The 12,392-nt window shown below is 38.6% G+C and overlaps 2 protein-coding genes across 2 annotated transcripts in view; one reads left to right on the top strand and one right to left on the bottom strand.

The window, feature by feature from the left end:
- The first annotated feature begins 1,952 nt into the window (after window positions 1-1,952).
- Window positions 1,953-6,265, top strand: LOC126367826 (lymphokine-activated killer T-cell-originated protein kinase). The gene is made up of 5 exons (XM_050011586.1): window positions 1,953-2,136; window positions 2,410-2,705; window positions 3,673-3,868; window positions 4,168-4,365; window positions 5,081-6,265. Exons 1-5 carry the CDS (start codon window positions 2,034-2,036, stop codon window positions 5,251-5,253), a joined length of 966 nt encoding a protein of 321 aa, XP_049867543.1. The 5' UTR covers window positions 1,953-2,033; the 3' UTR covers window positions 5,254-6,265.
- Window positions 6,266-7,929: 1,664 nt separating this feature from the next.
- LOC126367833 (ankyrin repeat domain-containing protein 29) overlaps window positions 7,930-12,392 on the bottom strand; it is a 37,210-nt gene continuing 32,747 nt past the window's right edge. Inside the window, exons 4-8 of the mRNA XM_050011602.1 lie at window positions 12,215-12,313; window positions 11,205-11,303; window positions 10,505-10,702; window positions 9,829-9,924; window positions 7,930-9,594 (exon numbers count right to left, since the gene is read on the bottom strand). Of these exons, the coding sequence (XP_049867559.1) occupies window positions 9,415-9,594; window positions 9,829-9,924; window positions 10,505-10,702; window positions 11,205-11,303; window positions 12,215-12,313 (672 nt within the window). The 3' untranslated portion in view covers window positions 7,930-9,414. The remainder of the gene's footprint in view (window positions 9,595-9,828; window positions 9,925-10,504; window positions 10,703-11,204; window positions 11,304-12,214; window positions 12,314-12,392) is intronic.

Here is a 12,392-nt window from a genome sequence, read left to right as displayed (position 1 = left end):
GTGGAGCACACAAATACACAAGCATTGCATGTTTACACATTGCACATAGAAGGAATAATCACAGGTAATTACAAAAATAGTTATTCATACTAATTATTTATAGAAGGAATAATCACAGGTAATTACCAAAATAGTTATTCATACTAATTATTTTGTGCAATAGAGAATATTTGTATTGTATTGAAATATTTTTTCCATGCTAATGTAGAATACAAAAACGAAATAGCTGCAAATTTATCTATAAACTTATAACTAAACTTAAACTCACCTTATGTGAGATATGTGAGTGAATATTGTTGGTACTGCATCTCTATGTAATATTTTTGTTTGGTATCCTGCTCGATAGAAAGCAAGATACATCGAAATGTAATTAGCACAGGCTTAAATAAGGAGAAGGCGTCCTTCAGAAGAGAGAATTATCTCGTTTCATGGTCTGAATCTAATTGTTTCTTAATTTCTTGTTTCGTAAATTAGGATATTTAGGAAATCTGGAAAATACAATATCTTTATGTAATCTTCATCCAAATCGGAAACAGGTCGAAAAATAAATTAAACGTGAATTCAAACATAATATTATGTTATCGATATCAAAGGACAACACTACTTATAATACTTTGGGTACATGATATGTCAAAGCTGATTAACGTAAAATGTGAAATCAATTATTTGTACAAATGTGACGGCTTTGCTGAAAATATGCGTCTGCATCGTGTTTAGGGCTCAATAAACTTTACAAAAACCAGACCAGGTAATGTATTTCTTGCACACAAACATGTATTATGTGGTCGATAACTTACCCATGGTGAGACATTGTTTGATCGTTCTCCATTATAACACCCATTCTACTCTCACAACCAATAGCTACGCAAGCCATGGTTCATAATGAATAACTATTTCACAGATTGTTTATATAAAAAGTTAAAATAATGTCCCAAAACACCAAAAAACTAACGGCAGGTTTGGTATCCAGCTGACTACCACAACATCTCAAAACGGTAAACACTGACGTTCTAGACAGCGGTGTTTGTCTATGTTTGTTTCTTTTTTCCACAGAGATTGTTGCCATAGGGAAGAAAGAGAGCTGTGATAGTTTGATCGTCACTCTAAAATATTATCCGTCTATTCTATACAAGGTCTTTGGGTTGAAGTTATTGTTATTTGTTTTGGTTTTCCCCAAAGGGTAAGGCAAAGGGAACTATGCCCATACAGCCATGTCTTACGTATTTTTTTTTCTTGATGATTAATGTAAAGATGAAAGGTGATGATGATGAAACCTAAGCCCCCACCCTCGGAGTAGACTCCTACTCCGAACCCCAAACGAATTAACTCAAAAGTCCGCATAAACTAATTAAAGAAATAAAAAAAAAGTCCGAATTAAAGAAACGAATTAATAAGTAATGAAGCGGCTTGTTGGAACGAAGCGAAAATAGGTAGGTACACTTCGTTTATTAAATATTCAGATATAATAAAACTATCGCCAATGTTTTCCGACTAACTTAATGCGACCATTAAACACCATTTCGTATTAATTATTTAGATTATTCAATGAAGAAAGCAGTCCGTTCCCGCCAAAAAGCCATATAATGTGGTCGGTTTCAACAAATAAAGCTGAGGGCACTATTGGGCCTATATTTTGTCCTTGTCTAACATTATGATAATAAAAAATTTCCTAATGTAGCTACACGGTTAACTAATTAAAACGACGCATAGCAATGGAGTTTTGTGTCTATGATACTGACCCCTGATTGGCTGATAGAATAGGTGGCCGCCATCTTGGCTTCCAATTATTTGGATGTACATTACACGGATGGGCAATCCGTGTACGGACTGATAATTCGCAGCCAATATTTCCCGACCATGGATTGTACACGCACGTATTCCGTGTACATTGTTATGTACACGGATTATCAGGTCGTACATTACGTGGATGTACATTAACCGGACTCCTAGCGCACACGACCGTTGTTTTAATTTGAAAATCGTTTATTTAATATTCTTCGATCAGAGTGAATTATAAAAACGTTTGAATTACCATGGCAGAGTTTCAGACACCCGTGAAGAAAGTAAATAAGGCGTTGGATGAGAAAATAACGATTCCACCATCACCTTTTCTGAATCGCCTGGGATATGGAACTGGTAAGCGTCCCTACTTTCATTAGAAATAATAAATACTTGCCGTGAGTGCTCAACTGAACTGTAAATAAGTGATTTATAGCATTATTAAGTAATAGTTATACACGTTTATTTGAATTGTAACTTTTGTAAGTCATGATTGTTAAAGGACCGACTTAAAAAAATAACCGGTCCTAACGATAACCGCTTTTGTTTTTATTACTGTAGCCTATGTCAGTAGTATTTTATAACGCTACTTATAAACATGTTATGAAGACGTAAATGTACTGATTGCAGGAGTAAATGTGATGCAGTTAGTACGGTCCCCCCGAGCTGGGCAGATCCGCTCACCGTGGGCGCTCAAGATGCTCAATAAGCGTGTGAAGCCCTGCAGAGTCTACACCGAGCGTCTCCAAGCCGAAGCCGAGCTCCTGCAACGCATGTCCCACCCAAATATTGTCGGCTTCAGAGCTTTCAGCAAAGGAAAGATCTTGTATTTAGGAATGGAAGCCTGTGATCTGTCACTTGGAGACATGATTGAGAAGAGAGTGGAGGACAATGTCGGGCCATTTGTGCCTAGACAGATTCTGAAGGTAAGAGTTATTGAAACTTACATTCAAGGTCAATAAGAAACTTGACACTAGGGTTGATGAGGTAGGTTGTTGACTCCATAACCCATGTATGACAAGAGCAATACATAGGAATACCCATATAACATATTGTTTTGTCGTTATGTATAGTTCATACAGTTATGAAATCAACAGCCTGTAATTAGCAGCTGGATTCAAGTTGTCATAACATACATTGTTTTAAGTTTACGCGGTTATTATCATAATTAAAACACATAATAACGGGTTCTTACCGCGAGGGTAGACAGATATGTCTGCCCGTAGAAAATTATGGATCTACCTACTCCACTCCAATCTCATCAGTCATCCCGTGATCATGGCACTTGCAACAGTGTCGAAATATCGGGAGTCTCATATCCCCATTTAAACGCGGTAAGAACCTGTTAGTATGTGTTTTAATTGTCATAACATTATTATTAAAGATATTTATTTGTATGAATACAGTACATAAAGGTGTTACCCACATTATATCATAAAAAATCTAATAAATTTATATACCTAGTTTCTTCTATTAAATGGAAATGAATTAGGTAAGTAATGAAGATTTACCTTATTCGTACAAACTCAGCAACCTAATTGTAATTTGGTTCCCCAAGATACAGGCTGTGCCTAGTTTGGGGACCTCTGCTCAGTTTTTAAGAGATTGATTTATTTGGGTCTAAGTTTGAATATATCTCTGTATTTATAATTAAATGAATGTACCTATAAGTCCTATATCGGATACAATAAATATTTTCATTTTCATTTATGACTGTTTTATTAAGTAATTATGTATCAGACGAATATTGCAAATATTTTATATTTTATTTATTTTAATACTGTACACAACAGAAAACAGACAAAATATTGACTTAAAGTCAGTACATTCAAAAGATTCAGTATATTTTGAGTTGAATCTTGTGGCAATGATGTATATCATCACTGACTCCAGGTAGCAGCTGACATAGCCAGTGCACTGGACTACTTGCACACCAAGATGCAGATCCTGCACGGAGACATGAAGTCGTACAACATCCTTGTCAACGGAAACTTCATGGTCTGCAAGCTCTGTGACTTCGGAGTCACGCTGCCTTTGGATGAGTATGGAGTCTTTGACAAGGAGAAAGCGGGGAAGGCTGTGTATTTTGGTAAACTTATTTGATTATTACACTAGAAATACTTTAATAGTGATTAGTTTCTCTTATAATAATAAATTGCAATTGAACAGTGTGTTGGATATACACAAAAATAGTAAGTTTTTCTGTATGTCACAGCACTACAGTTTTAGTTATTTGGTTGATTGAGAGGTCTTTCAAAATGTAACAAAAGGTTAACAGTTTTTTTAGAGCTTTTTCAGTCTAGTCCATTTTTACTCTTGGATGCTTAAACACTATCAGAGGTTGTTCTCAGTCTATATTTAAATTTCGACTCTGTCGCAACCTTCCAGGCACTGAAGCATGGAGCGCCCCAGAGGTTATCAATGGCGGCGAGATCACCTCCAAGACGGACGTGTGGTCGCTGGGGCTGACACTATGGGAGATGATGGCGCTGCTTCCGCCGCACACGCAGATAGATGAAGACTTCGACTATAGCATGGAAGAGGAGATGGATGACAGTGTCGGTGATCATTTCTATGAGAGATATGGTGAGTTTATATTGTAGGGCTGACTCACCCTTGCCATAGAATAAGCAATAATACTTTGAACCCCATTGTTTGATAAATATTTTTTCTTTCTTAATGTGTCTAGATACATACATACATACATACATACATAAACTCACGCCCATAATCCCTAATGGGGTGGGCAGAGCCACAAGTAATCAAAGATAACTTGCAGCCACTGTTGATACGAAGTCCAAAGATGGATATGATGAACCTTATGGTGATAAGGGATCAGCCTATCGCCCATAACATTAGTCCATCATGTTAGAGGACACAATCCCTCTGTCGGTTTTTACGACATGCCCGGGAAGAGAAGCAGCTGAACGTGTTTTATGTTTTTTATTTGCTCCCAGAACAGCATGTGTCTAGATCTTTTTTGTTTTATCCTTTTAATTTAATCTCGGCCTTAGGAGGTTCAAGTTTCAAATTACAAAGCCTTTATTTACTAAAAAAAAAATACACATGTTAAACTTAAATTATTTACACATGATTGAACAGGGGGGTTAGAAACGCCATGTCGCAGCAATTCATCTAAAAAAAGCAATATTACTTTTTATCATTTGTTGGCATTGCTCACTTACATTTCTATGCGCAAATGCCAAATTGCAATACTTATTGGCACTTTCCACCTATGCTATAGTGGACTAGCTGTTTTCTTTAACTCATCTGGGTAATAACGTTTACTAATACATTCCAGGTACCCGCCCCCCGATCCCGGAGAACATATCTGAGCAGAAGTATGCAGACCCCTTGGCTCTATTCTACTGCTGCACAGAGACCATGCCGGCCATGCGACCGAATGCGGCGCACCTCGCGATAGCTGCTGAGGATATGATGACGCAGACAAGGAACTTAATCGGGAATAAGTGATGGTTATTTAGCGGAAGGAGAATGTTGGAGGGCAAGTTATTATCATTAAGCTCATCAGTTTGAGATCTGTCGTGTGGGTTGCTAACCACACCAATCGTGGTGGCAGGGTTATTATTGAGCCGCAAGAGCCCCAGATATGGCAAAGATAGTAAACATATAATATACATAGCAAGATATATTCACAAAAAAAATATATTAAACACTTTTAAATAAATAACATGTAAAAATTATACTTACCAATTTCTTGGCAAAAAAAAATACAAGATATTATAATATTACAAGTTACACTCATTACTCCGAGTGTTCTTTTAAATTCCAAACTCCACTCCAATGCTTTAATATTGAGTCTGGAAATCTCGGCCTTAGGAGGTTAAGATATGATACGAGTTATCTCACTCACTCTTAAATAATTCGCTTTACTTATTTTATCTTAAGCAGATAATAAAGTCTCTTAGTAGGGGCCACAAGGCTACAAATTAACTAAGTATTAATCTAAAATAGACCATAGAAGTAATCAACAAATTCATTGAAAGGAAATCTTTCGCAGAGCATGTTTTATCTCTCACACACCACTGTTTGGGGACCACTGTAGTTAACTATATATTTCTGAAACTTGATAGTACATTTTATATTATTTTATAGCACCAAATATGGGATACTAAAACAACAAAATCATATTTAAAAAACAACTATATTTCAGTAACATAAATAAAAATTTCAACAACTATTATGCGTTTAATCTAGTATAATACAAGTTCAGTTGCCTGATATAACTAACCAAATTCCTTATGATAACATTTATATTATGTAAAAAATAAAATATGTGTGTAAAAATCTAAAATGTAGATCTCATATGAGATTCCGAATAATTTGAGATTATAGTTACAATAATGTTAGTACATAATCTTGAGCGATCTTTCGTTACAATACGCAAGTGAACTTCGATTTTATGTCTTAAATATTTATAACAAAAATGTACTTATTATGAAATTAAAACATACTTTATAGACAACGTATTTTGATTTAAACACCATGATTTGTTGAGTACCGTGTAACCACAATTTATTGAAAACATCAGATTTTTAAATATTGACAAAAATATGTCCAATATAATGAACTGCAAAGTATGACTAGTGTAAAATAAAAAGTGTACTTATTCTTAGGCTACTGAGCACCGATCGATAAACAAAACTATGCAATACAGGTGTGCGTCAAGCTAGCGGCCTCAAAATAAAAATGGGCACGAAAAAATAATTTGACCATACCAAAAAATAGTACTCTTATTGAAAAAAATAGTACCTGTTGTAAAAAAATTAGTACCATCACGGTTCTGGATTTATAGCCATGTTTTATTGCACTTGCTAGCTTGACGGTGAGCGAAATTTGGCGAGAGTTAACGACAAGGTCTTTCGCTATGATTTAAACACCAAAAAATAGTACCGAAATAGTACTCACCCCCTGCAAAATACCGAAATGAGTACTTCAACGGTTCCAAAGTTATAAAGGCAGTTCTTTGATCCCGCTAGCTTGACGTTTTGAAAATACCTATTATCTGGGGAACGCTTGCATACTTCAGTATGTAACTAATGTCAATAAACTCGTATGAAATAGTACTTCCTACCATCAAAATTTTGATCCGATTCTCTTTGTAGAAATATGTTAAAAAAGCATCATAACCTATGCCATACATTTGTTGTTGATACAGTCACGTAGACAATTATATAACCTCACAATTTATTCGTAAGTATTGCCATCGCCAGTATTGCCATTTTGGAGGTCTACCCTACCATTTCTTTGTACTTCAGAGTGTTGCTATTACAAAAAATTGCTATTGCATACACCCATATGCAATAATTTTAATAAAAAATGGCTGCATGGGTCTAGTTCTTATTGAAAACAATCTGTGATTTTAATACATCATAATACATTTTTAATCTGCTGTTTTATTTTATAATTTATACCTTCATGTTCAATTTGTTACGGATCGAAGTGTTTGTTAATAAACAATTTGCAGTATTTGTAGAATAACTCAAAGAGTTTCAACAATGATATTACTTTCATCTGACAACCCTGGCACTTCACCAATTTATACCCAAAAATGGGGAAAAAATACTAAAATCTGACAACATTCTTCTTGAGCATGTGTAATAATTTTGTTCGAGACTGTACCTGTCTTGATAAATGTATGACATAGGTTATAATGACTTTTTGACACATTTCTACAAAGAGAATCAGGTCCAAATTATAATGGTAGGGAGTACTATTTCATACGAGTTTATTGACATTAGTTACAAACTGAAGTATGCAAGCGTTCCCTAGATAATAGGTATTTTCAAAACGTCAAGCTAGCGGGATCAAAGAACTGCCTTTATAACTTTGGAACCCTTGAAGTACTCATTTCGGTATTTTGCAGGGGGTGAGTACTATTTCGGTACTATTTTTTGGCGTTTAAATCATAGCGAAAGACCTTGTCGTTAACTCTCGCCAAATTTCGCTCACCGTCAAGCTAGCAAGTGCAATAAAACATGGCTATAAATCCAGAACCGTGATGGTACTAATTTTTTTACAACAGGTACTATTTTTTTCAATAAGAGTACTATTTTTTGGTATGGTCAAATTATTTTTTCGTGCCCATTTTTTTTTTGAGGCCGCTAGCTTGACGCACACGCAATACAGTCCAATACAAAACATTCTAACTACAGATGCGCCGAATATTCGGTATAATTTAGTATACGTGTGATAATATTGAACTCTGTTCGTCTCGTTCAGCTCCTGCTCCTGCCATACAGTGACCGGCCAGTACGTAATTATGTCTACGTGTGAGGTATTTGCGTAAGGCGTGGATAAAGCTCTATTTTGATACGATTATGATTGACATTTCATCAGCAAAATAGTGACTTTATTATTGTTATGTTTAGCATATTTTGGGATACGAGATTGACCCCAGATGAATACATAATTGTAAGATAATTAAATGCTTTTATTCTAATAAACGCACAGCTAAGTTAGAAACCCATATATATAGTGTTTCTATGAGTTTTATAACTTATTTTCTTCTTCAGTTCGTGAAGTGTATGGTTATTTACATTATACAACTTCATTTAAAATAGTGAACTTCTTTTAAAATCAGTTTGGACTACTCTTCCATACAAAAATATTTAAGATTAAAACAGTTTAAAATACCTCTATTATTAGTTCACCTCCATTGTAAGTATAAAAGTAATTTATTTCTAGTTTTATGAAGTATGTAGTGACAATATTATATGAGTAATGTTTTATTCTTATATAATTATAAATTACTGGATTATTTTTTACTTATCACTGTTAAGCGAAAACGGATTTAATATTCGGATGAACTGTATTGGTGTACTTTTTATTCTCTAAACAGAGTTGGCGCGACCAATATGTATAAGGATTGACGGCGATACGGCTCACCTATCACGTTGGTCTAACAGAGAACTCGGTGAGGTTAGGGTACTTAGTTCATCTTGCGATAATGGATGTAGCTTATGCTATGTTATTTGTGTATTTTTAACGTAAAAACCGTGTACTACGCCTTTTCTCTTACCAAAAACCATATCGAGAAGGCGCGGGATCGGTAAAATCTTATCATCAGATGAAAGGAACTGTTCAAAATTGACTGGTCGTTTATCCTCTAACGATTATACAGTGGAGCAGCGTGATATTGTTCTGTATATCTTCCGTTTTATGTACTAACTAAGTAAACTGTCGCATACCACAATTTAGGCACACCAAGAGCAGGTTTGTGGCTCCGCGTGTGTTGTACAAGTAACTTTACGACGAATGGGGTCGATGTGAAACTGCCACACCGCGGAGCAGTTCGTCGTAGTTTAAGCGCGGACGTGAGTTCAAATTTGGTGTGACGGAGTTCATATAATTTCTTGTATTACAAAACGTTTCTGACTTGCTTTTGGTGTGCCGAAGCCTAAGCTTGATGCTCACAGAGCCAAATAAGCGGACGAGGCAAGATGCGTAGGATTTGGTTTGCGGTATAAAACAAAATCCAGAGGCACGATTTGTTTGTTCCTTACCTGGCTCTGTGTGCAGTATTTATTCAATGCCGTCTTCTCGTCTCTACTTTTACCTTAAAACATAACCTAAGTCAGTCGCACGTGGTGGTGTCCCCCCATGGCCGAGGCATCACGTGTGCCCCAGCCGCTTGAGGTAGGCCACGACGTCGGCCTTCCTGGCGGCGGCGGCGGCCTGCAGCGCCGTGAGGCCGGCCGCGTTGCGCAGGCGCGGGGGCGACCGTGCGGCCAGCAGCTTCACGCACGATAGCTGCCCGAACATGGCCGCCCCGTGGAGCGCAGATTGTCCGTTCTGAAATGGATTTATAATATAGCCAATTATGCGAATAATGAAAGCCAAAATGCGCCAGTTAATCTTATCACCATGTATCACTCCCAAGTGTCACCGTGTATCACTCCAAATGATACACGGTGACAGTTGGAGTGATACACGGTGATAAGATTAACTGGCAGTCATTAAAGACGTATAACAAGAAAAATTAAAATTAAAGGTATACTAAGTACAGTAAATAGTGACAAGACTCACAGGTAAAAGCCCTAAATTAGGTTTGTATTTGAGGAGCTCGACCACTACCGCTGAGTGGCCCTTGTGCGCTGCTTTAAAAAGTGGCGTCGCTCCATCCTGAAAATAACATTAAAAGTTTTATAGATGATCCAAACTCTGTTGAAAATGTAACATAGACTAACTGTAGTCACATCCCGGATACTCTTTGTATCATCTTACCGCGTAAGTGCAAGCGAAACAAACGGTGTCGTGCCTTTCATATACCAAATTATAATAAATTATGACTCAGAGGAAGTGAGGTGAATTTAGCTCGGCACCCGATATGATTTGGTGTGAGAGGAGACATACCGTGAGTGATACACGGTGACGCCTGGTGTGATACGTAGTAAGACATAGTGTAATACATTGGAGTGATCCATGATGACGCAAGGTGTGATACGTGGTGACATACGGTGTAGTACGCAGTGACACCTGGTGCGATCCATGGTGACACTTGGAGTGATACATGGTGATAAGATATTGATACATGATGACACTTGGAATGTGATACATGACGACACCATTACTTCATTTTAGGTATGGTTTCAAGACCAAAAGCTGTCTTGATGACTTGTGGGTCTGCTCACTCCTTTAGGGATCACTGGCGTGAGTGTATGTGCGAAGTATGTTCTGTGTGTGTGAGTACGAGCGCGCTGACCTGCCGCAGCTGGTCGACGTGCGCCCCGGCGGCCAGCAGCGCCCGCACGACGTGGTCGTGTCCGCACTGCGCCGCGATCCACAGCGGCGTGGCGCGGTCTGCGCGGGCGCCGTCCACGCGGGCGCCCGCCGCCAGCAGCGCCGCGCACACCTCCTCGTGCCCGTTCTGCGCCGCTATGAACAGCGGGGCGGCCTTGTCCTGCAAGTCCAGCGGTTCACACGTTCGAAAGACGTTTCTCTTGCCGCGTAGAAATCTCTTGGATCAAGTTGTGCACAAACATTACATGGCATCACGCCTATACCCTCGAAGGTGTAGGCAGACGTGTATGGTACACCCAGCTATGTGTAAATCCCATGTAATAGAGTACGAGCCCATTGCCTTTAACCGGCCATAAATCCTGGAAACCATGTGTACAATATGTAAATAAAATGATAATTTCTTTGGTAGTCAGAACCAAAAGCATAAAACGGGATTTATTGAACTGGAACAGAAAAACCTAAGTGAATATAAAAGTGGACAACATCGCCATCTAGTGACAAAGTATTGTACTTCTACCAAGCTTACCTGTCAACCAACACATTACTCTCGATGCTCGATAGATGGCGCGACGTACACATTTTTTCACCCAGAATAAATACTTAGTTCATGAAATTACAATACAAAGTATACTACATTAATTACCAAGATATCGATGATTTACCTTCATACACGCATTTACATCGGCTCCTCTTCGTATTAGTTCCTCGACCACAGGCAGGTGACCACATTGACACGCGACAAATAGAGGGGTACCGCCATCCTGGAATAAAATGAAAGAGTATTTATTATTGTAAGTCGTAAGTGTCTAGTCTTATATTCTCTGGAAACAAGGAGAGACCACAGCACACCCTGGACACTCAAAAATCTCCTTCTTACCGTGTACCAAGGTTGCTGAGGTTGGTTATCCATCTCACAACTCACACGTTAGAAGGAGACAGTGTGCTGCCTTTTGCGTAAGTGTGAGCGACGCAGTCTCTTACTCCTTAGCGGCTTACAGCCATTTAAAACTAAAGTAAGACCCAGAGGGGTTGAGGTCGCCGCCAGATACGATTTGGTGCGGGACAGAGAGTTACCGTTCTATATGTAGTATTTTTCTTTATTGTATGATAAATAGGTACCTACTCGAAGGTTGATAGTAAGGTTGGCAGAGGAAGACCTAGAAAAACGTATACTTATTGACCAAAAACCAAATTGCAATCTCCTTAGAAAAGGTTTAGTACGACCTGCTCTGAACCGACGTGCGTGTATGAAACGATTGATGAATGTGGAGGAAGCAAGAAAAGTGTGTAAGGATCGTCTCTCTCTTTATTTAAGAGCTGCGCTCTTGTCGGTGGAGTAATCGCCTTCATTACTCCATAGATAGGGCGTGTAGAACGGTGGTTGCCCCAATCGCCTTCCGTTCCGCAGTACAGCGACCAATTTCTCAATCCGTGATGTTCTAGCTAGAGCCCTACCAGAATCCATTTCCTCGGCCTCCAACCAGTACTGATACCGCTGCTGCCCGGCATCAGGGGTGCGCTTTTGAAGTAGCGGCGCCTACTCGCTACGTCACAAGATCGTCATAGAACCTAAGTAGCATTTTATAGGATCGTAACAATTGGAATTCCATAGTCTCTGGTTAACCCGGTGGGATATAAGCGTGAGTTTATGTGTATTTAAATAGGTACTTACGGTACTGGGCGCGTCGATGGCTGCGCCGGCGTCGAGCAGCAACTGCGCCACATCCAGGAACCCCCCCTGCGCCGCGAAGAACAGCGCGCTCGTTCCTGTCTGACACACCAGCTACATCACTACACAGTTACGCACACCCCCTGTTATAATAATAAAGGTTGCCTTGCCTGCAAGCAGT

Source organism: Pectinophora gossypiella, chromosome 6, assembly GCF_024362695.1.
Source record: "Pectinophora gossypiella chromosome 6, ilPecGoss1.1, whole genome shotgun sequence".
Lineage (NCBI taxonomy): Eukaryota > Metazoa > Arthropoda > Insecta > Lepidoptera > Gelechiidae > Pectinophora > Pectinophora gossypiella.
The sequence above is the reverse complement of the archived record's forward strand: the minus strand, read 5'-3'. Positions and strand labels throughout refer to the sequence as shown.

What these genes read in the sequence shown, in the direction of transcription:
- LOC126367826 (XM_050011586.1), top strand. Translation starts at nt 2,034, where the DNA reads ATGGCAGAGTTTCAGACACCCGTGAAGAAAGTAAATAAGGCGTTGGAT. An exon ending in TCGCCTGGGATATGGAACTG is followed by an intron (nt 2,137 to 2,409) that starts GTAAGCGTCCCT and finishes TACTGATTGCAG; the next exon opens with GAGTAAATGTGATGCAGTTA. An exon ending in TGCCTAGACAGATTCTGAAG is followed by an intron (nt 2,706 to 3,672) that starts GTAAGAGTTATT and finishes CACTGACTCCAG; the next exon opens with GTAGCAGCTGACATAGCCAG.